The sequence below is a fragment of the Tursiops truncatus genome, chromosome X (assembly GCF_011762595.2).
Source record: "Tursiops truncatus isolate mTurTru1 chromosome X, mTurTru1.mat.Y, whole genome shotgun sequence".
NCBI classification, from domain to species: domain Eukaryota; kingdom Metazoa; phylum Chordata; class Mammalia; order Artiodactyla; family Delphinidae; genus Tursiops; species Tursiops truncatus.
In genome coordinates, this window is record NC_047055.1 from 89,850,684 (window position 1) to 89,873,131 (window position 22,448).

The window sequence follows — 22,448 nt, forward strand, 5'->3', positions numbered from 1 at the left end:
TGTGGAATTGGAAGACTCCCTCCCCTGCCCAAATCATGTCATGCAAGCAGGAAAGCATGAAATGTCAAAACTGCCTAACATTAAAAAATAAGTCTCTTAATTTATTTGCATTCTAAAATAGAGCCCTTCATCTGAATCTTTTTTCCATATAAAACACTACTAAGTGATGTACAGGATTTGTCAAGCCCATAGAACATTCCCTTTGAAATCTTAAGTTCAATCACTATTTGTTTTCTACTATTATACTACATTTTGGCAGCAACTGTTTATTGGTCTGTCATTGCAGTAATTGCAATTTAACAATAAACCAGTCTGACATTTTAGGTCTTGAAGATACATACCATATATATTTCTTTAAAAATAATCATACTTTTGTAAGCAATACTTTACAGTAGACACCTCAAAAATCTACCATAGATGTGAAACTTAAAACGAGAAAAATTTAAGCTCTAAATCTTTATACATATATATCCAGATTTCTATATATATTATATATACATATACAAGTATATATAAAATATATATAATCAGATTTGAAAAATGAACAAAAACTGGGCACTGTACATAAAGTCTTTTTAAAACTCAAACAATAGAAACCTCTTTAAACATTAAACAATTTTAATAAAAGTTTCTGTACAATGCTAAGCAGTTTTATTTACACATAGAAAATGTAATAGGAGTAGTGTTTGAAATTACAGAACTCCTTAAAATTTCAATGGCAGGTAAATCTGGAAAAAATAACAGCATTCCATTCACAAATATTTTCAAGCAATAAATATGTATTTATAAATAGTGTAAATTTACATCAAGATTAGAAACAAAAATCACAAATCTGGTTTATTCCTTAGTCTATGTGCAATCCATTATCTTTGTGACTTGGCTGTTAATTTTTTAAACTTTTTATTTAGGAACCAAAAGTGTAATAACCGTCATGGTTTCAAAACAAGACAGAAAAACATAAAAGCAGTAAAAAAGTTCCTTACCTAACTTTTCACATTAAAAAAAAGTTGACCAAAGAAAGACTTAAAATTGCTAACTACCTTACAAAGAAATGACCAGCTAGGCTAGTATTTTTTTCCAAGGAAAATTCTGAAGGGGGAAAAGATAGATGAAAACCAATTCATCAGCCCAGAAATAGAGAAATATAAAAGAGGTTGTCTTCAAGTCAGTAGTCTGTATGATGTTGCCAGTTTTGTCAGATATATACAAAACATGGAAATTATTATTTTTTTTTCTGAAGTACAGCTGATCAGCTTTGTGAGAGTCCTGGAGTAGGAGCAATGCTCTCCCCTGTCCAGTTGGTTGACACTCCGCACTTGGAAGGTTGCATAGACACAGTTTTCAGCCAGCAGCCTTACGAGATAGCTACAAAAACCAGTGGTGCAGAACTGGGTTAGTTCCTGAATAGCAGAAAAGTTCTCATTTAATGTCCATGGAACAATATCAAGATGAGGAGGATGGTAATGGAGGAGCCTGAAAATAAAAGTAAAGTATGTTACTTTGGTATACAAATTGTTAATAGTGTTCCCTAGCTCCAGGTTACAAACACAGCCTGTGTATGAAAGTAAAGGAAATAACAATTCTCAAGAAAGTTCAACGGCCTGCCACACTCTGTCAAGCAAAACCAACCTCCCTTACTGTCTCCCACCTGGTCAAGTTTCCTAAGAGTCTGAGACCATTACCCAACTCAGCACATCCACATTTTTTGGTACTTGTTCACCAATTAGTCAAAAACTCTTAGAATGTTATTAGGTTGACCATTTTTTGAGATTGCTTAAAAATATAAAGAAGGCTTGTGGAAAATAATATAACAAATCAATTATGATTTCATTAGTGACTTGCTTCAGAAGCTAACTCAACTAGATAATAAATTTTGTTTAACATATTCCAGATAATTTTCTTCTTCTTCAAGCAATCCTGAAGACCATTCAAGTGAAAGTATGAGGAGCTAAATTTCAAAAGTTCAGTTTCTGATCACATATGTAAGAGAAAAAGTACTGAGGGAATTCAATAATTCTCTTCTATTCATAAAACTACTGATGTGCTAGAGTAAAATGCTTCCCCCTAAGCATCTGCTGTTTAAAATTAAAAACTGTATGCAATTTATACAGATACTTGAATTTCATAAGGTTATATAACATTGCAGGAAGTTAAGCTCCATCAAATATCCCCATAAAGTTAATACTTCTGGCAAGGACAAGATTTTAAATAAATACAGTTAGCTCTAAAAGCAGAAGTATATTTAAAAGCATACATACTGATTCATATTGTGGACACTAATAACCTATAAACACAAACATTTTATCAAATGACATAAAGGATGTGACAGTGTTCTAAAAGCACACAGATTTTTAAATGTAATTACTGTGACATTATTTAGGGCTGGTCTCACCCAGGAAGAAAAGTGAAAATGAAATATGCCAACTTCATAGGAATAAATACCTGGAAGTGGAAGAGGGGGAGTGATATGTTTACTCATGCAATATCTGACGAGCCAAAGGAAATTTTAAATATTTCATTACCTCCTCCTTATCAGGTGGCAGAACAAACACTGCTGCTTCCCTATCCAGCTAACTATATACTCACATGTTGATTTCACTTACTAATGTAAATTGGTCATAGACTTGCATCAGGTCCTCCATTTTGTACTGTTCTAGCACCACAAAATTTTCCAGGTTTCCACTTGTTTTTCGTGCACAATCTTGGCAATGCACTATGTAGGTCTTTTGAGAATTGCTCTCATTAGTGACAAAAAGCAGATCAAAAACCTCCACCTATTTATACAAGAGAAAAAGCATTCAATAGAGACAGTAGTATTTATTTATTGTACTACTTTAGTATAATCATAGAGTTCTACTTCACATGGAGTTGTGGACAGTGATCACTGGTTAAGAGTGGGTACTAAGAGTTAGGAGTGTTTAAGAATCTTTAATAGATCAGGTTTATTTTGCACCGGACCCAAAGACATGGGTGGTAATGTCTATTTAGGGGAGTGACCTTGGGGAATGACATATTCATTACAACCACTGGCAAAAGCCTAATTCAAAAGTTTGATAAAAGTCAGCCTATTTATTTGTTTTAAATTCAAAACATTAGTATACAATCAGATGAAAGTGATCATTATTTTCCTTTTACTTCTCAATGATAGTACTTATCACAGGGCACTGTATATGGATATTTGTCTTCCCCAATAGACTGAGCTCCTCAAAGATGAAGACTATGTTTTACTCATCTTTGTAACTCCAGAGCATATCATTTCACAGTGCTTAGTGCTTAGCCAAACCTCAAAACAAACTTGTTGAATGAATATAATCTGATTATTTTACAGATGAGGAAACTGACAGGTAAGTGACAGTAAGTGAATGTTCAGCTATAAGCCTCATGTTAAGGAGTATGAGTACAATCAAAAAGTATAGTCATGAGTATAGCATGATTTTAGAAATAATACCTCTGTGTTAGAGAGACTGATGAGGTGCTAAGGCTCAAGCAGGATAAGGAATAACAGTACAGAATAAAAGTCATTCTCAAATACTGGAAAGCTTATACATTCATTTTTCTGAGGTATAACACACCTAACTAGAATCTATCTGGTCTCCCAGATAGATTAGCCAGGTTATACAGCATTAAAATAGCTGATAGATAGACTGAATCATCTCAAATAAAAGTCAACATCAGAATTACAGAATTTCAAGGTCTGGAGTAGATCATTAATATCCCTGGCTTTGGCATATCCTTGAATGTATTCAATGAAAGAAAATTCTCATGACTTCATGTCTTCTTTGAAGTTATGTTAATTAAAATCCCAGAGTTACCCATGTTTTCCATTACTATCAATGAGCAACAACATGAACCTCATAATCTGAGCTACAACATTTGTGAACATCCTTCAACCTGTCCCTCACTTCTGCCATTTAATGAGTTGTCTGATGAATTTTACCTTCGAAATATTTTTGTACTCCTCTCCTTCTTTAATATTCCCACTGCCAGGTTCTAGTCTAGGCCTTAGGATAACAACTCTTAACACCACTGCAAGAGCTTCTTATCTCCATCCTCTCCAATCACTTTTCCAACTTGGGTGCCTGCCCAAAAACTTTTGATGGCTCTATGACCTCCGAATAGATATCAAATTCCTTAAAATTATTCAAGATGCTCTGCAAACTTCCTACCAACTAGGCTTATATGTAGAATTTACATAGTCTGTGTTCCAGCCACATTGGACTATTTACCGTTTTCTGAAGAAACCATTCCATTTCCCATGTTGTTCCTATAGCTCATAACAACATTCATTCTACTTCCAACTGTCATCATTTTTTAGTCCGCTAAAGTCATACTCATCCTTCAAGGATGGACTCAAATGTTAATACTTTGGTGAACTCTTAGGCCAATACTAGAAGGAAAAAATTAGGTCATTTTCTCCCTTAGTGTTATCCTAACAGTAAGACCAAGACCAACTTTGCATTCACCACAGTCTCATATAACATTACAACTATTTGTAATTTGTCTTCCCCAAGTAGGATGTAAGCTCCTTCAGAGCAGGTACCATATCTTTGTTTCTGCATCTCTTGCAAGCCTTGGCCACAGGAGAAGATTGACCCATGTACTGTGAATTGTACCAGAGAGGATTGAACAATGATCTGCCTGGAGCTATACTGAACTATATCCACTTTACTGGCATCTGTATACATCTGGACTGTTCCCAGTTTAAAATCTCAAGACTAAACTTGACGCTTATCATCTGTATCAGTATCCATGGGGAACTGGTTCCAGGACCCTCCATGGATACCAAAATCCAAGGATGCTCCAGTCCCTTACAAAAAGTGGTGTAGCAACTGCATATAACCTATGCACATCCTCCCCTATAGTTTAAATCATCTCTAGATAACCTATTAATACCTAATACAATGGAAATAATTGCTGGTGCATGGCAAATTTAAGTTTTGCTTTTTGAAACTTTCTGGAATACTCCCCACCCCACCCCCTGAATATTTTCGATCTGTGGTTGGTTGAATCCACAGATAGGAACCTGTGGATAGAGAGAGAGGGCCAACTGTTACCTACCAGATAAATGACACTAGTAGATACTTTTAGAGTTAATTCACAGTTAGTGAAATGGCGTATCACCAGATTAAATTTTAATATAGTAGTTACGTAACAAGACTGAACACAACAATTTCAGTAAAATGCATTACATAAAAGTACATTTTAAAAAATAACTATGGTGCTTCCCTGGTGGCGCAGTGGTTGACAGTCCGCCTGCCGATGCAGAGGACACGGGTTCGTGCCCCGGTCCGGGAAGATCCCACATGCCGCAGAGCGGCTGGGCCCGTGAGCCATGGCCGCTGAGCCTGTGCTCCGCAACGGGAGAGGCCACAACAGTGAGAGGCCCGCGTACCGCAAAAATAAATAAATAAAATAAAATAAAATAAAACAAAATAAAAAATAACTAAAGAGGGCTTCCCTGGTGGCGCAACGGTTAAGAATCCACCTGCCAGTGCAGGGGACACGGGTTTGAGCCCTAGTCTGGGAAGATCCCACATGTCGCAGAGCAACTAAGCCCGTGAGCCACAACTACTGAAGCCTGCACACCTAGAGCCTGTGCTCCGCAGCCACCGCAATGAGAAGCCTGCGAACCGGAATGAAGAGTAGCCCCCGCTCACCACAACTAGAGAAAGCCCACACACAGCAACAAAGACCCAACACAGCCAAAAATAAATAAATTAAATAAATAAATAAAAACAAAACAAAAAACTAAAGAGAAACCAAAACTGGAGAGGTAAGAGGTTTATAAAATAACTGTGGATAAGAACAGTTACTTACCTCACAAATGCTACAGTAATGCGCTGGCTCTTCTTTTGTTCGCCCATGCCAGATAATCTCTTTTCCTGCAGCAATGAGAGCTTCCCTCAATGTCTGACACTGCTTCAGAGTTCTCAGAAGACAATACCTATATTGTGGGGGGAAAATTATTTGTGACCAGCAACTGAACATTGAAAATTTTTAGCATGAAAGATGTATCAATAGAAGTAATGCCAAGAGATTCTGTTTTAATATCTGTAACCACATTTTTTTTCATCAATTTCTCAGATATTCTCAGATTTTAAAAATAAGGCCAATGCCCAGCAGGTCTGACAATGACAATATCAGATCATTTAAAGTTGAGAATAATTGATATCTGAATATCAAAATATAATAACCTGACACCTTGTTTAAGTGTAAGTTGCTAATTTGGGCTCTTATTTGGGCAAGTCAATTAACCTCTTTGGAAGTCAATGTCTCATCCTTGAAATAAGGGGTCTGAATTCCAGATGTGAACTCTATGATTCTAAGTAAGGCAGGAAAGCACACTATTTCTATCAACACTACCTAGACACTCATAAACAGCATCACTTATATGGCTGCTTTTGAAACTTTTGAGTATATAAGCAGAAAAGTATTTATGGATTTAGTCACTACACCATACAAAAAATGGTTTCACTGTAGTGCTGAAGAAGAAAAAAGACACTTCATTCCTTGATTTTAACTTGAAGATAATACAGTGAAATATTTCATTCATATTAACATAATTGAACTTTTCTTATACCTTTTCTAAACTCATACTTATGATGCTAATGATATAGTGAATTCTCACAATTTGTGATTTTCCTATAGTTTGCTGTCACTACTTGGAATTATTTGCTAAGTTCTCTCACTTGGAACTACTAATATTTAAAGTATAATAAATAATAGCATATTTAATTTCTCTTAATTCATACTTCCTTGCTATTTTACAAGTTACTAGGTTAAAGTACTGTAACTTATCAGAACCCACATAAATTAAAAGCCAGCATAAAAAAGATTAAAGATATGTGTAAAATTTGATAACTTATTTAACAAACATAAAACAACATCAACCTTATAGTTGTAAGGCAAACCCCTTAAGTATCATTTTCAAAGGATTTCTCTGTCAGTTTGGCTCCAGCAATTCTTGTGTGTTTAACTTATTTAGAAACAAAACAACGCTTTAGACTATGGTTGCAAGTCAAAACTAGGACAGCTGTGTGTGTATGTGTGTATGTATGTATGCCAGGGGAGGAGCAAGTAAAAATTTAGATCATGGCAAAAACGGAGAGCATATAATTCAGATTTTGCTGCTAGCTCTTGAACAGAACCTGTTCCTCCCTTTTGCCCTCTGTGTCCTATATACTTCATCTCTGAAGGCACTGATCTAACTGAACAAGTTTTCCAAGCAGGGCTTCAAAATAAGGTCTTTTTCACAGGAAAATACTGCCTAAAACTCTGCAGTACAGAAAGATTTATATACTTACTTATACTTATAAATAAGTATAAGTATATAATTAAGTACTTATAAGTACTTCCTTATACTTATTTATATATAAGTATAGGAAGATTTATAGACTCCACTATGCTCCCATGTGGGAAAACAAACAAAAAATGATAAAACAATACTATAAAAATAAATAAATAAAAAATAAGAACAAGACAGGAAACATGGTATTAGGTACTTCACACATATTATGCCATTTAGGACTCTTAACAACCCTGTGCAGGAGGCACTATTATCTCCACCCCACAGATAAGAAAACTAGGGCCCAGAGAAGCCGATATTATAAAGCTATTTTTAAGTGGTTGGGCTAGGGGTTTGTAAAAGCAGAAAATCTCAAGTTTCCCCTCACTATCTTACACTGTACTATCTTCTTTCTGGTCTCTTTTCACATCTTCTTACCCACTTTCCCCTTTCTCTTTTGAAAATGAGATTCTTGGGGCTCAGTCAGCACAGTTTTCCCCACACACAGAGCCTTGGTTCTGTGGAGTATTATTCCACTCTTTAGTCAGCAAATGAACTTTCACTTCCAATGCTACTAACTGCTTTGGCAGTTAGATTAGACTGTAGTTTATAATTTATGGCTAGTTTGGTAGTTTCATCTAGAAAAAGGCAATATACTACTTTTCTGCAAACAATAAAGGGTTAGAGTTAGGGTTGCTAAGAATAAATACTAAGCCAACAGTATTTTGCTTCTGAAATCACAGCTCCAGAATTTTTATTTTGTGAGATACTGGAGTCTAAGAAAACCAACAGCTCTATTAATCTGATCTGACAACGAATAACCAAGTCGCGGTTTTCCCCCTGCCCTTATGATTTTTCTTAACAGTAAAATTTTTTGTTCCTTCCCATTTTCAAAGAGTAGCAGTTGGAACAGAAGAAGAATTGAGAGAGACAGAGGCTCTTCTGTAGTTTCGGGTTAGCAGATGCAAACTAATACATATAGAATGGATAAACAACAAAGTCTTATTGTATAGCACAGGGAACTATTTTAAATACCTTGAGATAAACCATAGTGAAAAAGACTATAAAAAAGAATGTATATATATGTATAACTAGGACTTCCCTGGTGGTCCAGAGGTTAAGACTCCGCACTTCCGCTGCAGGGGGCGCAGCTTCAATCCCTGATTGGGGAACTAAGATCCCATATGCCACGCAGTGCGGCCATATATATATATATATATATATATATATATATATATATATATATATATATACACACACACACACACACACACACACACACGCACATATATATATACACACATATATATAAAACTAAACCACTTTGCTGTACAGCAGAAATTAATACAACGTTGTAAACAACCACACTTCTATTAAAAAAAGAATTCAATTTGTTAAAAAAATAAATCACTAGCAAAATGTGTAAAACTGTAGAAGACAGAAGATGCTGCTTTAAATACATTTTAGGAACAGGGTCAGAAATGATTTCAGAGCTAGAGAAGCTGGGAATCAAACTTCCCTTTGACTTTTCAGGATCAGTCAGGATCAATCTGGTTTCAGGACTCAAGTACTGGTTTTAGTTGTTTGGATAAAAGACTACACAAAAAGGCAGGGGTTATTAAAAGGCAGATCTGGCTTGGAAGAAAATCACAAGGAAGAGGCTGACTGAGGGCTGGGTGTATTTGAGGTTACACAGAAGAATATAATCCAACCATAAACCCATCTGGCAAAGATGAAACCTAAAATGGGATGGAATTTTAGAAAACAGCTTGCCATAGGGGATAGAAATGAAAATATACTTGAAATATTACAATAAAAAAACTGAAGACAATAATATGAGGACAAACGATCATACACAGTATATTTATAAATCAACACATTAGGAAAAAGACAGACTTAGTATGCCATGGATGCTAAAAGGAGAGGGAGGCAGAACTCACAGTTTTCATAAAGTTGTCAATTTAGATGTGACAGGAAGGAGAAGTGGGAGGAAGGCACCTTCTAGGCAAAAGGAATTCCATGAGCAAAGGTAGTGCCCAGATTATTTAGGGAATAAACAACTGTTCTTATGACTTTAATCTTGGGATGACGTTTCTGAGGTAAGAGAACAAAGGAATGAAGCCAGTGATATTACTGGGTTGGCCAAAAAGTTCATTTGGGTTTTTCCTTATGACAAATCCAAACGAACTTTTTGGCCAACTCAATATATTACGCTGAAGTTAAGAAAACACTGGGAACTAGTATGACATTTTGGGGGTAACCTGACTACGTTTCCAAAGTAAGTTCCTAAATATCGGTGTGGAGACAAGATGAAGCATGGGTTAACTTGCTATGGCACTTTATGGTAACAATGGTAACAATGGTTAACCATATGGTAACAATCTCTGCCACTAAGAAGCAGATGATGTACAAATTTTAAAAGTATACCAAGAAGTGCCTTGCCTTGCCCAGTCTCTCTTACTGAAGGACCCATGTAGGCAAAGTGAGCCAACATGTGAGCCCTCAAGACTTCCCACCTGTCACTCCAAAGGTGGATTCCCCTAGGACAACAGTGAGTGTCTAAATATCAGTAAGACATGTAACAGTTTCATTTAAACCAACCACATGGCTGAAAATCAAGGTCTCAGTCAATGATAAAATGAGTATCTTACGAATTTTAAACTCTCAGATAGAAAAAACACGCATGAAAGCAAATATATGTTAACCACGAGAATGCAGAGTTTTAGAATTTTTAGATTTTGTTTGCTCAATATTATCACAAAGCATTGCATATTTAACCCAATGGTGTTATTAGAAGACTCCCAAGGACAACAGCACTAAAATCTATGCTAACTATGGACTGGTCTTCATGGCTATACCCTCTTATTCAATTATTAGGCCAACAGCCTATGACTACAGAGCTGTAGAACACCTCATATATCCATTTAAACATGGGAATCAAAGGGAAAAGGGAGTTAATATTTAACAGTCTGCTTTATTTTATACTCAAAACCTCGGTGCTTGTGATAAAGTATATATTATATAGATAGGGTAATAATCTATAATACGTGTGAAAGAAAAGGAGAAACAAAAATATTTTTAGTTCTAAAAGAGACTGAACCTAGACTAGGGTGTCCCTAACTTGTCTGGACCATAGGATTCATCTAGGCCATTCACTGTGAAAGAGATTCCCAGGGTTCTTCACACAGAGCTCTGAATTTATTTATTAGGAACAGAGTCTAGAAATCTATTTTAATAAGAGTCTTGGTTGACTCTTATAATTAGGCCAAGTAAGAACCAGTCAAACCTCTTACTTCATTAGAAACAATGTCTAAAATTTTAACAGGATTTTTCAGCAAATCACCATGTTTTTATGATTAGAGCCGTAAGAGATCAATCACAGAGAGAAAGCCAGAGAGTAGGAAAGAGCACCGATTCTGGAGCTAGACTGCCTGGGTTCATATCCCAGCTTCACACATAAGTCTCAGTTTTCTCAAATGTAAGGAAGGCACATCTAACTTACAGTACTATTATGAGGAGTACACATGTTATCTAAAATGCTTAGATTAGTGCCTGGAAGTTACTGATCAATATTTAATCTTGGTATGTGAAATTTTAAAATTGTGTTAAAATAATTATTTAATGACTAAATTAATTTTTTTATTTGAAAAAATTGTGCAATGAATGCCAACTGGAAGGGTAATAGTTACACCTAAAAGAACATAAAACAGATTATTGAAAAGGTGTTAGTCTAGAGTCCAACAGGTCGGGATTTCTCAACATCAGCACTATTGTTATCTTGGGCTGGATAATTCTTTGTTGTGGGGACAGTCCTGTGCATTGTAGGATGTTTAGCAGTGTCCCTAACTTCTACCCACAAACTATCAGTAGCACCCCTCCCACTGAAGTCATACGCTGCAATATGTCCCTTGGGGAAGAGGGTGGGGGGAGGCAAAACCGCCTGCAGTTGAGAACCACTGAACTAGGTCCATGAATACTAACTTACTTAAAAAACAGGTGACTGACCCTTCTATAATTAATATTAATAATAATTATCACAACAGCTACCATTTACTGAGTGCTTACTCTATGCTAAGACCCATACAATACTCATAAAAGCTATTAGAAAGAATTGTTATCCCCATTTTCAGAAAAGGAAATGAAGACTAATTTTGACCACGATCCCCCAGCCAGTAAATGGAGAAGCTAAGACTTGAAGGCAGACTGGACTCCGAACAACTACACAGTGCTGCCTGTAATATTTCACTGGAATATTAAATAGCACACACTCTAAGACTGAGCAAAATTTAAAAGGAAAGGCAAATAACAAACACATAATAACAAACACATAACACAAAGGGTAAAGGGAAAGCACATTAATACTGTACATATAAGACATTACATTTAAAAACTGAAATATAAAAACAGTACTTTATAAGATGGTCAAAAGAATGACAAAATGATATGACAAGAAATTAAATTTGTGGGGAATGGTTTTCAATGGACTTGGTACTGTTGAAATTTTAGAAAATTTATTTTCAACTACTGACTTACACCTTATCAGTATTTTTAGAATGTATTAACATATGGCAGATTAGGGAGAGGTAGACTAGAGAATGTGTATTCTGAAAATTAACACTCTACTACTACTATTTTTTTTAAATTGGGGTATAGTTGCTTTACAATGTTATGTTAGTTTCTGCTGTACAGCAAAGTGAGTCGGCTATATGTATACATATATCCCCTCTTTTTTGGATTTCCTTCCCATTTAGGTCACCACAGAGCACTGAGTAGAGTTCCCTGTGCTATACAGTAGGTTCTCCTCAGTTATCTATTTTATACATAGTAGTGTATGTATGTCAATCTCAAACTCCCAATTCATCCCACCCCCCAACATTCTACTACTATTTGATATGCTCCTCCGAAGTCTAAGACTTCCTAATATTGAACTTATCAGAGGAAAATGGGCTCTTTGGCATTCTGATTTTTGACATTTTAAAATATACTGAACTACTTATTACGGTGATTTAAGTGGAATAACAAAGTAGTTGAAGAAACCAGAGTTTCCAATGTATCAGAAACATACTATCATTACCTTAACTTGCTAATACTCCAACACGATTGTAACAATTTATACCATATTAGTTGGAGTTGGCCTTATCTACCACTGAGATTAAACCAGTTAACTGCATCTAAAAAGAATCCATTTATTCTGAAAGCCTGTTATCTACAGGGAAGTCTAATCATTACCAAGACTCTGCACTACTCACTTGCTACGTTATCATTTGATTCCTTTCAAGGATCCTATTAAAAGAAATATTTCAATGCTAAAACATAATGAATACATGAGTCTTATGAAAGTGAAGTGAAAAAGAGCCTTTGCACTACTAACTATATAGGGAGAAAATGTAGGCCAAGCAATGTATCTCAAATATCTGAAAATGGGACCAATGAATTTGTAAAGAATGAGGGTTTCTCTTAGCTCTCAATCAACTAGTTTAAAATTAAAATCAAAGGGTAAAAACTGTATATTATGATGAAGATGGAAAAAAACAGCAATAATCTCCCCACTCTTAACTTTAAGTTTTAAACTGCCTACTTAAAACTTCATTCACTCAGGACTCACTAATGAAAATATCTATAACAGAGTTTATACTGGAGTGGGACACGGGTTTACCAAAGGTAAACGCCATCAACAGTTACTCTCAAAAATGTATAACCCGAATAAAATTACGAGAAAACATATCCAAAATATGGAACTCTATACAACACAAAGGTCTGCTCTCTTTAAAATAAAAATCACGAGAAAAGACTCTCATAGATTTAAAAGAGACTAAAGACACAATGACTACATACTGAATTCAATGTGAACCTTGATTCAATTTGGATGGGGGTGGGAGGGGGAGAGCTAAAGACATTCTGGGTAGTTGGGAAATCTAAATGTAGACTATGTATTAGCTGATTACTATTGAACTCCATATTTCTTATGTATGGTAAATGGTACTGTGGTTATGTGAGAATAAATATCCTTACTCTTAAGAGATACAGGTTGAACTATCTGGGGTGACATGTCATAACATCTGCAAATTACTTTTTCATATAACTCAGCCAAAAAAGTATGTGCGCAAGCATGTGAATATAGAGACTGATAGGGAAATGTGGCAAAAACTTATCTGATGACTCCAGATGAAGTTATCTAGGTACTGACTGTACTATTCTTTCAGCTTTTTTTTGTAGAATAAAAAAGTTTCAAAAGAAAAGGTTGGAAGAAAAAGTATAAGTTTGGGAGGGGGCATGCAGTAGTGTGTTACAGGCAAATTTAATATGTTTTAAAGGATAATAAGATATATTAACATGGAAAAACAGTCACAGTTCAGTGAACTAAAGAAGAGAACAGTAGCTTTACATTTATTGTCTTCCTTAATTCATTTCTTTGTGTGGGCACTGCTCTACTTTAAGAATGGCTAATGGTTCAGAAAACTCAACAGCTAACACCTTAGCAGGGATTACCTATCAGCCAGCTGAGAGATACAAATGTGTATCTCAGACTCTTCTCTAAACAATAGAACCACATATCCATCTGATTACTTTAAAGAGATTCCCACTGAAACATCGTAAAAGGAATTCAAGTTCTACGAGTCTAAAGCCAGCCAATCTGGTAATCATCATGTCCTATATCTAACCCATTTCCTCTTTTCTTCCTTTACTCCCAGTTTCATCAATAAGCACAAATATCCCACTGCATGGCCCAAGACAAAGCCCCAGCAATACTGATTCCCCTCTCACCTCTACCACCCAATTAATCAATATGCCTATTTTTTCTATCCTTTGTCTTTCCTTTTGTCTGAAATGTAGCAACTACCTTCTAATTAATACGCCTCTAAAACTTCTGCCCTCCATTTAGTACCTCATCTTGCTGTCAAGTTATCTAGCATGCAAATTTGATCATTATTAAAAATATTAAAAATTCTAAAGGCTTCTCATTAGCAGCTGCTGCCAATGTGAAGTCTACTTGAAATTTTTAGCAACAGAAGTTTAAATCTATACTCTTCAGCTGATATAAATGAATAAGCAGGGCTTAATCCTGAGAGACATTTGAAAGTTTAGTCTAAAGAAGGAGAAACTAAGCTTACTTGCAGCATATGGGGTATGTGGAAAAAAGTTTATGTTCATTTGAACAGTGAAAGGAAACCAAAAGAGAAGTTATGCACTGAGCTTCCACTAAAATGTTCCTAAGGAGTTAGGCTGTGAACTTTTCAAGTCAAGTTCACTGAAATTTGAAAAGAAGTAATCAAGATAATGAATATTCCTTGAATGATATCGACTCATGCCAATGTAGGAGACATCTGGAAGAATGTGAAGGAGAGTATGAAGATTAGTGTATTTTAGAAAAATAGCTAGAATGTAGGAATTTTGAGATTTACTAAATGACTTACTCAGATAAAGGACTTTATGGAATTGTAGGGCTCTAAAAGACCCAACTTGAATTTAAAAGTGCAAAGAAAAAAACAAGAGTGGTGATGACTTTTTAAAATAACCACAGGTAATTCATTCTCAAAATGATAATAAGGGATTAGTAGGTGACAACAGGAGAGAACATCATGTCCCATTATTAATCACTCAGTGCAAATACAGTTCATAACCTCTTACAGTCCCACAAATTTTTCATAAATTTTGCATAAACTCATTGGTGTTGAAACTTGACCTGGGGCTTTTTATAGTTTTCACTTAGCTCATCAGAGTGACTATTTATATGTTTTACTGCAGAAATTTTAATGTGTTTGATGCTAGCACACTGCCACAAACTCTGGTGGGAGGGTAAAATAGATGTACTGTTTTACCTTTCTAAATCCAAAGAATTCTGAATACCAAAACACATTTGGCCTAAGGGGTTTAGGATAAAGGACTATGAAGCTGTAGTACTACTTCTATGAAGCCTTTCCTAAATGTTCCCCTCTCTCAGAAGCACTTTCCCCTATGCTCTCCCATTTTTTTTTTTAAAACAGTATCTCCATCATTAAAGCAAAGATCATGTGTTTGAACGTTTTGACTATTTCCCCATTTATTTTAAGCAGCCTGAGAAGTGATCAGATCCTTCTGTCACCTAGCACTATACCTGAGTTCCAACTCAGTTCATAATGTAGATTAAACAAATAAAAGAATGAAAAGAACTGGGTAGAGCCGAGTGAATGACTGGATAAGAAGGCACAAAGTAAATTTTGCTTAGATTCTTTATGGTTGGGCAGACTAACCATTTAACCACGAAAACCTAAAAGTCACACATTGTAAATTCACAGTATTTTAAGAACTAAAAAAAAGCAATAGGGCTTCCCTGGTGGCGCAGTGGTTGAGAATCTGCCTGCCGATGCAGGGGACACGGGTTCGAGTCCTGGTCTGGGAAGTTCCCACATGCCGCGGAGCAACTAGCCCCGTGAGCCACAATTACTGAGCCTGCGCGTCTGGAGCGTGCGCTCCGCAACAAGAGAGGCCGCGATAGTAAGAGGCCCGCGCACCGCGATGAAGAGTGGCCCCCGCTCCCGGCACCTAGAGAAAGCCCTCGCACAGAAACGAGGAGCCAACACAGCCATAAATAAATAAATAAACAAATAAATAAATAAAAAAAATTTGAAAGAAAAAAGGCAAAATTCCTTAAAAAAAAAAAAAAAAAAAAAAAGCAATAATCCAGGGAGAAAGTTAAGGAAGAGACTATCTTTGCAAATCTTCTCCATTCACTTGTTAGGTCTAGATGATGATGATTATTTTTTTAAATAGCCTACAATTCAGACGCTCAATGTATAGTGAATTAATGCTTTACTGAAAGATAATTCAAAGAAAAAGGGAGGGTGTGTAAAAACTGCAGGTCATATTAAAGACGGTTTAAAATACCAAATAAAGTGATAAAAATAGAAAATTCAAGCACACATCTAAAAGAAATGGAGAAATGACTGACAAGGTAAGTGGGGGTCAGACTGGAGGTAGACATGGGGATTTTAAAGAAAGTTTACATCTGTGCCTTTGTACATTTAGAATAGTTGGTTGTCACTGGTGACCTCAGCAGGAGAAGAGACATGAGCATACAGAAGGTCAAATTGCTGTGGATGGTGGAGTGAACAGGAAGGAGATGAAGAAAATGACTCAAAGCAGAGGGAAGGAACTGCAAGAGAGAACCATTTCTTAAGAATTGGTATAGCTCACAAGCCAGAACAAATACCACTTCCCTTGTTGGCAGAATATTAGACTTGAGGACCAAAGCAATGATGTGGATATAACAGTTTTAAAGCGAAACTAAGCTTGTGGAAAAAGACTCCCTCTCTATTTCTGTAACAATATATTCTCTGTGTTGTCTTCTGACCTTTATCTAGTTCACCTATTTGCTTTTCTTAAATAGAAGTATTCCCCCAAGTTCTGTCCCCAACTCCCCCCTCCTCTTCCTCTCAAGGCAATCACGAACCACTAGGTAAAAGATCCCCTAGTCAGTCAGCTCTGACTTTGCTCTCTGGAATCCTGCATTTACTACAGCTTCTAATAAACAGCTCTATACAACTATTTTACTGGCTCCTCAAACCTGCCACTGTTTCAAAATGAAGCCCCATGCCACAGATATATCCAAGTGGCTTTTACATAAGACAGATATGGGCTTAAATCTCACTCTAACCAAATGGGTGACCATGGGATGCTGAGAGGCATACCTGAGATAGTCTGGGAAGCACTTTGCTCAGTGCCTGGCTAAGGACCAAGCTCAGTTTATTAACTAACATTACTAAACCATCTAGAACTCAGACTTGAAAACCCAAAGTATCTTTGATTCACTTCTTTATCTTATTATCCAGAAGCTAATTCTATCTATTTAACTGCTGGAAACATCTTTATGAAACTCAAATTAGATCGTATTAGTTAAAAACCTACCAAAAGCTCTCCAACAGAATAAACTTAAGTTGGGCACACAACACGTGATCTGCCACTAAGAACTTTTACAACTATATCTTATTCTACTACTCATCACACACATTGTGTGTGAGCACACTCAAGCCAGAATATACCACCAACTGTTGTCAACATATATACAGTAGAGCCGCATCATATAATACATTTAAGTTCGTGCAAATACACAGTAGGGAAGGAAGTCAGAAGGGAGGGCAAAGAGGAGGTATTAGGGAGAAAATGAGAGCAGGTGGAAGAGAAGATGATCTGAGGCAAGTATGCATTTACCGTTCCTCTAGGCAGCCAGACTTCCCCTGAGCCACTCATAATGTAAGCAGCTTACCATGCTGAGTATGATTTTAGTAGTTAGTGCAACAGGGCCTCTCCACTTAAGTTGAATATTTTGTCTGGAGCTCTACTGAAGAAAAGGGATTTATTCCCTCACTGAAGGGAAACATGACTGTGTTGGACTGAAGGAGACATGGTATGTATATATACTATTGTTTTATGGATGAACTTGGGAATCTTTCTGATGGTGCAAGAGTCTGGTCTTAAGTTGGCTTTAGGTGCTATACCTCTCTCCTCTCCCTGCCTCCACATCTTTACCCTTCATACAAAATATCTGCTCCCCAAAATACACAGACTTCTCTGACTCCGTGGGGCTGGAAAGAATTGAGTGGGTCTGTTGTATTTCTTTCAATCTATTTATTTGTATGCACTAACTTTTACTTCAAGATAGGAACTATGCCATATACACATATACATACCCTCTCAGTGCCTAGCTCAGAGCCTTGTATACAGTCAGCAAATATTCATTAAATGAAAGAAAGTACAAACAAAAGAAAGAGAGCAATGTTGGCTGGTGAAAAGTATACTTTCAGTAATAGATGAATGACTATATTTTAAAAAGGAAGTTTATAGAGTAAGGCCCAGGGGTCTGGATTTATGGTTAACATTTTCAGTCTGCATGATGACAAACAGAGCTTGCTAATCATATCTCGTGACAACTCAGGCTGGGAACATAATTCTTAATATAATGAAGAATATAATCAAGATTCAAATGATCGGACATTTTGTAGCACAGAGTAAAAATGGAATAAGGTTAAGTATGTAAGTGCATTTACTTAGGCTAAAAAAATGTAAGGAAGGTATGAGGAACAACAGTACCACCAGTAATTTTAAGTCAAAAAATATTCAAGGGCTTCCCTGGTGGCGCAGTGGTTGAGAGTCCGCCTGCCGATGCAGGGGACACGGGTTTGTGCCCCGGTCCGGGAAGATCCCACATGCCGCGGAGCGGCTGGGCCCGTGAGCCATGGCCGCTGGGCCTGCGCGTCTGGAGCCTGTGCTCCGCAATGGGAGAGGTCACAACAGTGAGAGGCGCGCGTACCGAAAAAAAAAAAAAAAAAAAAAAATTCAAATTATGTGTATCCAGTTTTAACACAAGGCAACCTTAAGATAAAGATAATGCAAGTGTCAATGCTCAACATTTCAAATATTAAGAGGGACAATGATAAACTGGAAGGAGTCTAGAAGGACGACAAGGATGATGGGGGTGAGCGGGATGAAAAGATGATAGAGGTCAGATGTTTAAATTACCGAAGACCAGACAGGAAGAAGAGAATATGACAATAATCTTTTCTCTGATTCCTTTTTCCCTCTTCCCCCAATATCCAATCTGTGAGCAAGTGCCGTGAGCTTCTAGCTCTACCACAGCCCCTACTTTAATCCCTCTTTCTACCCCCTTGGGTTAATGTCTGTCCAGGATGGTCTATCCTGTTGCAACTGCCTTCTAACTGACCCCCTACACACACTTCTAAACTTGCCCCTTGGAATCCGTTCTCTACAAAGCAACCAGATTCATTTTCTTAAAGTTTAAATCAGAACCCATCCCTCTCCTGCTTAAAATCCTCTAATGGTAACCTGTAACACCCTGAATTGATTTATAAACTTACCATGTTCTAAAAGTCCATGCACAATCTGGTTCCTGGTCAGTTCATTGAGCTTATTGTTACCCCCTCTCTCTCATTCTGCCATAGTCATACTGGCCTTTTTGCCCTATAAACATGCCAAAGTTGTTCCCAATTCAGTCTTCACTTGCTTCCTGGGCCTGAAATGGTGTACCCCTAGATCTCTGCATGGTTGACTCCATCTCATTATTCAGGTCTAAACACAAAACTCATCTTCCCAGACACCTTCCCTGACCCTTTTAGAAAAAGCAGCACTCTCACCCTCACCCCCCAAATATTATCTATTTTCTCTTAGTCATATTATTTATCAGTAATTTATTCAACTGTCTGGAGGTCTGTCTTGCTCCACTAGAATTTAAGTCCTCTGGGGTCTGGGATTTTAACTTATACACTGCTATGTCTATCCTTAGAGCCTAGAATAGTGTTTGGTATAGAGTTGGTTCTCAAACACTTGCTGAATGGGATTTGATCTAAATCCCAAATATATTTAGGGAATTGGGACCAAATGACAAGTAGATTATAGGCCAATTTGTAAAGACCTTTCAAGAATTATAGTGAGGTAATGAGAATGTTCAAGAAGTTGCTGGATGCCCACAAATTATAGATGTTATAGAAGGGATTACTGCAGAAGTCCTGACTAAATGACCTCTAAAATCCTTTCCGATTACAAAATCCTAACCTATCCAAAATGTAATGAGTCGCTTTCAGTCTTCATAGCTGTTACATATAAATAGTTTCTATACTGTACCATTCCTTTACCGTCAGGTGATCTGAACCAGCCTCTAGTTTATGCTTATTTCCAACTTACTAAATATCTTCAGTGACTTTACGTAATTTTTTCTCCCAAAAGTAACCCTGAACTTAATATTCAGAGCAAAAGACCAATCTGAGATATAACAGGATAACCCCATTACCAATTACATTTATAGAGTATGGTACCTAAGATCCAACTTTTTAAAGGATTTGTACATCACCTGCTATGATTTGCTTTTTGTTACCTTTTGTCTCCCCCTACCACTTCTGCCCAGGACTAGAAAAACTAGTGCAAATGATAAAGGAATAAGATAATCCACAGGCATGTTACCTTGACCCCACAATTTTTGTTTGAATAAAATTTTAGATTTAGGTTTGAAATCACTTTAATAAGTTAGGATTCCTTTCAAAAGACAGTAGTTTGAAAACAACACATGCTGACCAAATTAATATAGCTGTAGGAAAAATACTTAAGGTAAGTACTATTTTAACTAAAATGAAGACAAACTTATTTTATCAGTGAGTATAAAGCAGTGTATTTCAAAATGAGTTTTTGAGATCAATTCTTCAAAGATACTGGTCAAACAAATACGTTTGGGAAATACAATACATTATAACCCTTCTCCCCCACACAAAAAATACCAACTTTACAGTCTCTAACACATTTTACAAAAAATTAGAAAATAAAGGACTTGTTGAACTTTATATAATCCATCATTTCCCATATTTCTTTGACCAGAATTCCCCACCTTTTGGGGTTAGATGTAATACTGGCAGAAAACACAGTTTAGGGAAACACTGCTATATAGCACTGTTTGAAAATATTACTTCTAAATAGATTTATAAAAATAGCTAGGATAGAAACTGTGACAATAAATGAGAAGGTTACTGGGGTATATGTATTCAAATAACTTGAATTAAGTGTTTAAAGCAGGTAAGAAAAGGGACAATTACAAGATGGATGATTTAATTAAAAATTTTAAAATTAACGTTTAAGTCAAATCCCTATATTAAATGCTAATTTCTCTGTACCAGAAAATATTTTTGTGATGCCATTCCCTCGCCCTGATACTAAGTGCAGTCTTTCAATATTAAAACTAAAGTTCTCCTAGGAACTGAGTGGTTCAGCACAGGTCTGTTTGTGAATCTGCTGGTTTAGAATTATTTGTGCCTTTGTTCCTCTTTGTACCATAGTGTACTGACTATGGGGAAGGGAAAAATACTTTTAACATGTGGATTCTCTTATATTACATTTTGCTAGACATCTGGACCATTTTGTTTTGATGTCAACATAAGTCTATGGGGGGGAAAAGTACTGAATAGTTAACACTCCCCAAAAAGAGAGGGACTACAGCAGTTTTAGAAAGCACTTACTTAATCATTTCAAAAAGCTTTGGATCTGAGACCTTGATATTTCGTGCCATATTCCAGGAAAGATGAACCATGGGTACTATTGACTTCACACTTTGCAATTTGTTCCATTCGTACCGTTCCACTGCCAATTTATACTGGCAGGCTAGGAAAAAAAAAACAGTTATAAAGCAACCCAAAGTACCAAAGATATGAAGATAACCATTATCACCTTCTCAGGTGACATCATCAACACCAATTCTGAAAATCTCAAAACATTACAAAAATATTTTTAATGTTTTTTTGATAATTGTGGTAATAATAATAGTAGCGATCATGTAAAGAGTGCTTACTATAACTCTGTGCCACGCATTTGTTCTGAGATATTTCGATACATTATACCACTTAATCTTTACCATTACCTTATTAATTTTATCATTTCCATTATACAGATGAAGAAATTGAGGCCCAGAGAGGTTATATAACTTGCCCAAAGTTGCAAAAGCCAGGTCCTGGTCCTAATCCAGGTCTTTCTGGCTCCAGAGGCCATATTCTTAATCTTAAATATCTACTGCCTGAAGGCAGGCATAATTCAAACAGATTTTGACATAACAGGGCTATTCATATGACATACCAGATAAAAGAAAAATTTCAAAGAATGAAATTTGTACTTTGCTTTCTCCCATAAAGGGTTTCCTTTAAAAACCAAGCACTCTAAAAATTATTAAAAGTACCTCTTGTATATAACGACATAAATTTGTTATTTGCTGAGATCTACAGTCTTGGATTTCTATTTGTTAACTTAGTATCTTGTACTACAAATTAAAATTTTACTCAAGGAGACATTCTTCCTCCAATTTTTAGTGAGTTATATTCCAAGAAAAAAAAGAATAAACCCATCAGATAGAATCCTTTATAAACTAAAGATTTTAGTTAGTTTTTTTTTTTTTGAAAGCATATTCTTTAAAATACCTGTAAGTGGACCAACATTCCAAGCAATGTTGTTGCACCAGCCAATAGCCTGAACCCAATGCACAGTGCCTGCATTTATCCAGACCAAATCTCCAGGTCGCTGAATAAACCTATACACTGGAACATTTGCTTCATAAAGATCTTCAAGGTTGGGCCACCAAGAACCCATTAGGAAATTCAAATTATTTCTGGAATAAGAAAAAATATTACAAATGGATCAA

General features: G+C 36.2%; 1 protein-coding gene across 1 annotated transcript in view; it reads right to left on the minus strand.

The window, feature by feature from the left end:
- Positions 1-325: 325 nt before the first annotated feature.
- KDM6A (lysine demethylase 6A) overlaps positions 326-22,448 on the minus strand; it is a 204,571-nt gene continuing 182,448 nt past the window's right edge. The window contains 5 exon segments of the mRNA XM_019943503.3: positions 326-1,473; positions 2,604-2,774; positions 5,818-5,944; positions 21,280-21,421; positions 22,228-22,415. Of these exon segments, the coding sequence (XP_019799062.2) occupies positions 1,444-1,473; positions 2,604-2,774; positions 5,818-5,944; positions 21,280-21,421; positions 22,228-22,415 (658 nt within the window). The 3' untranslated portion in view covers positions 326-1,443.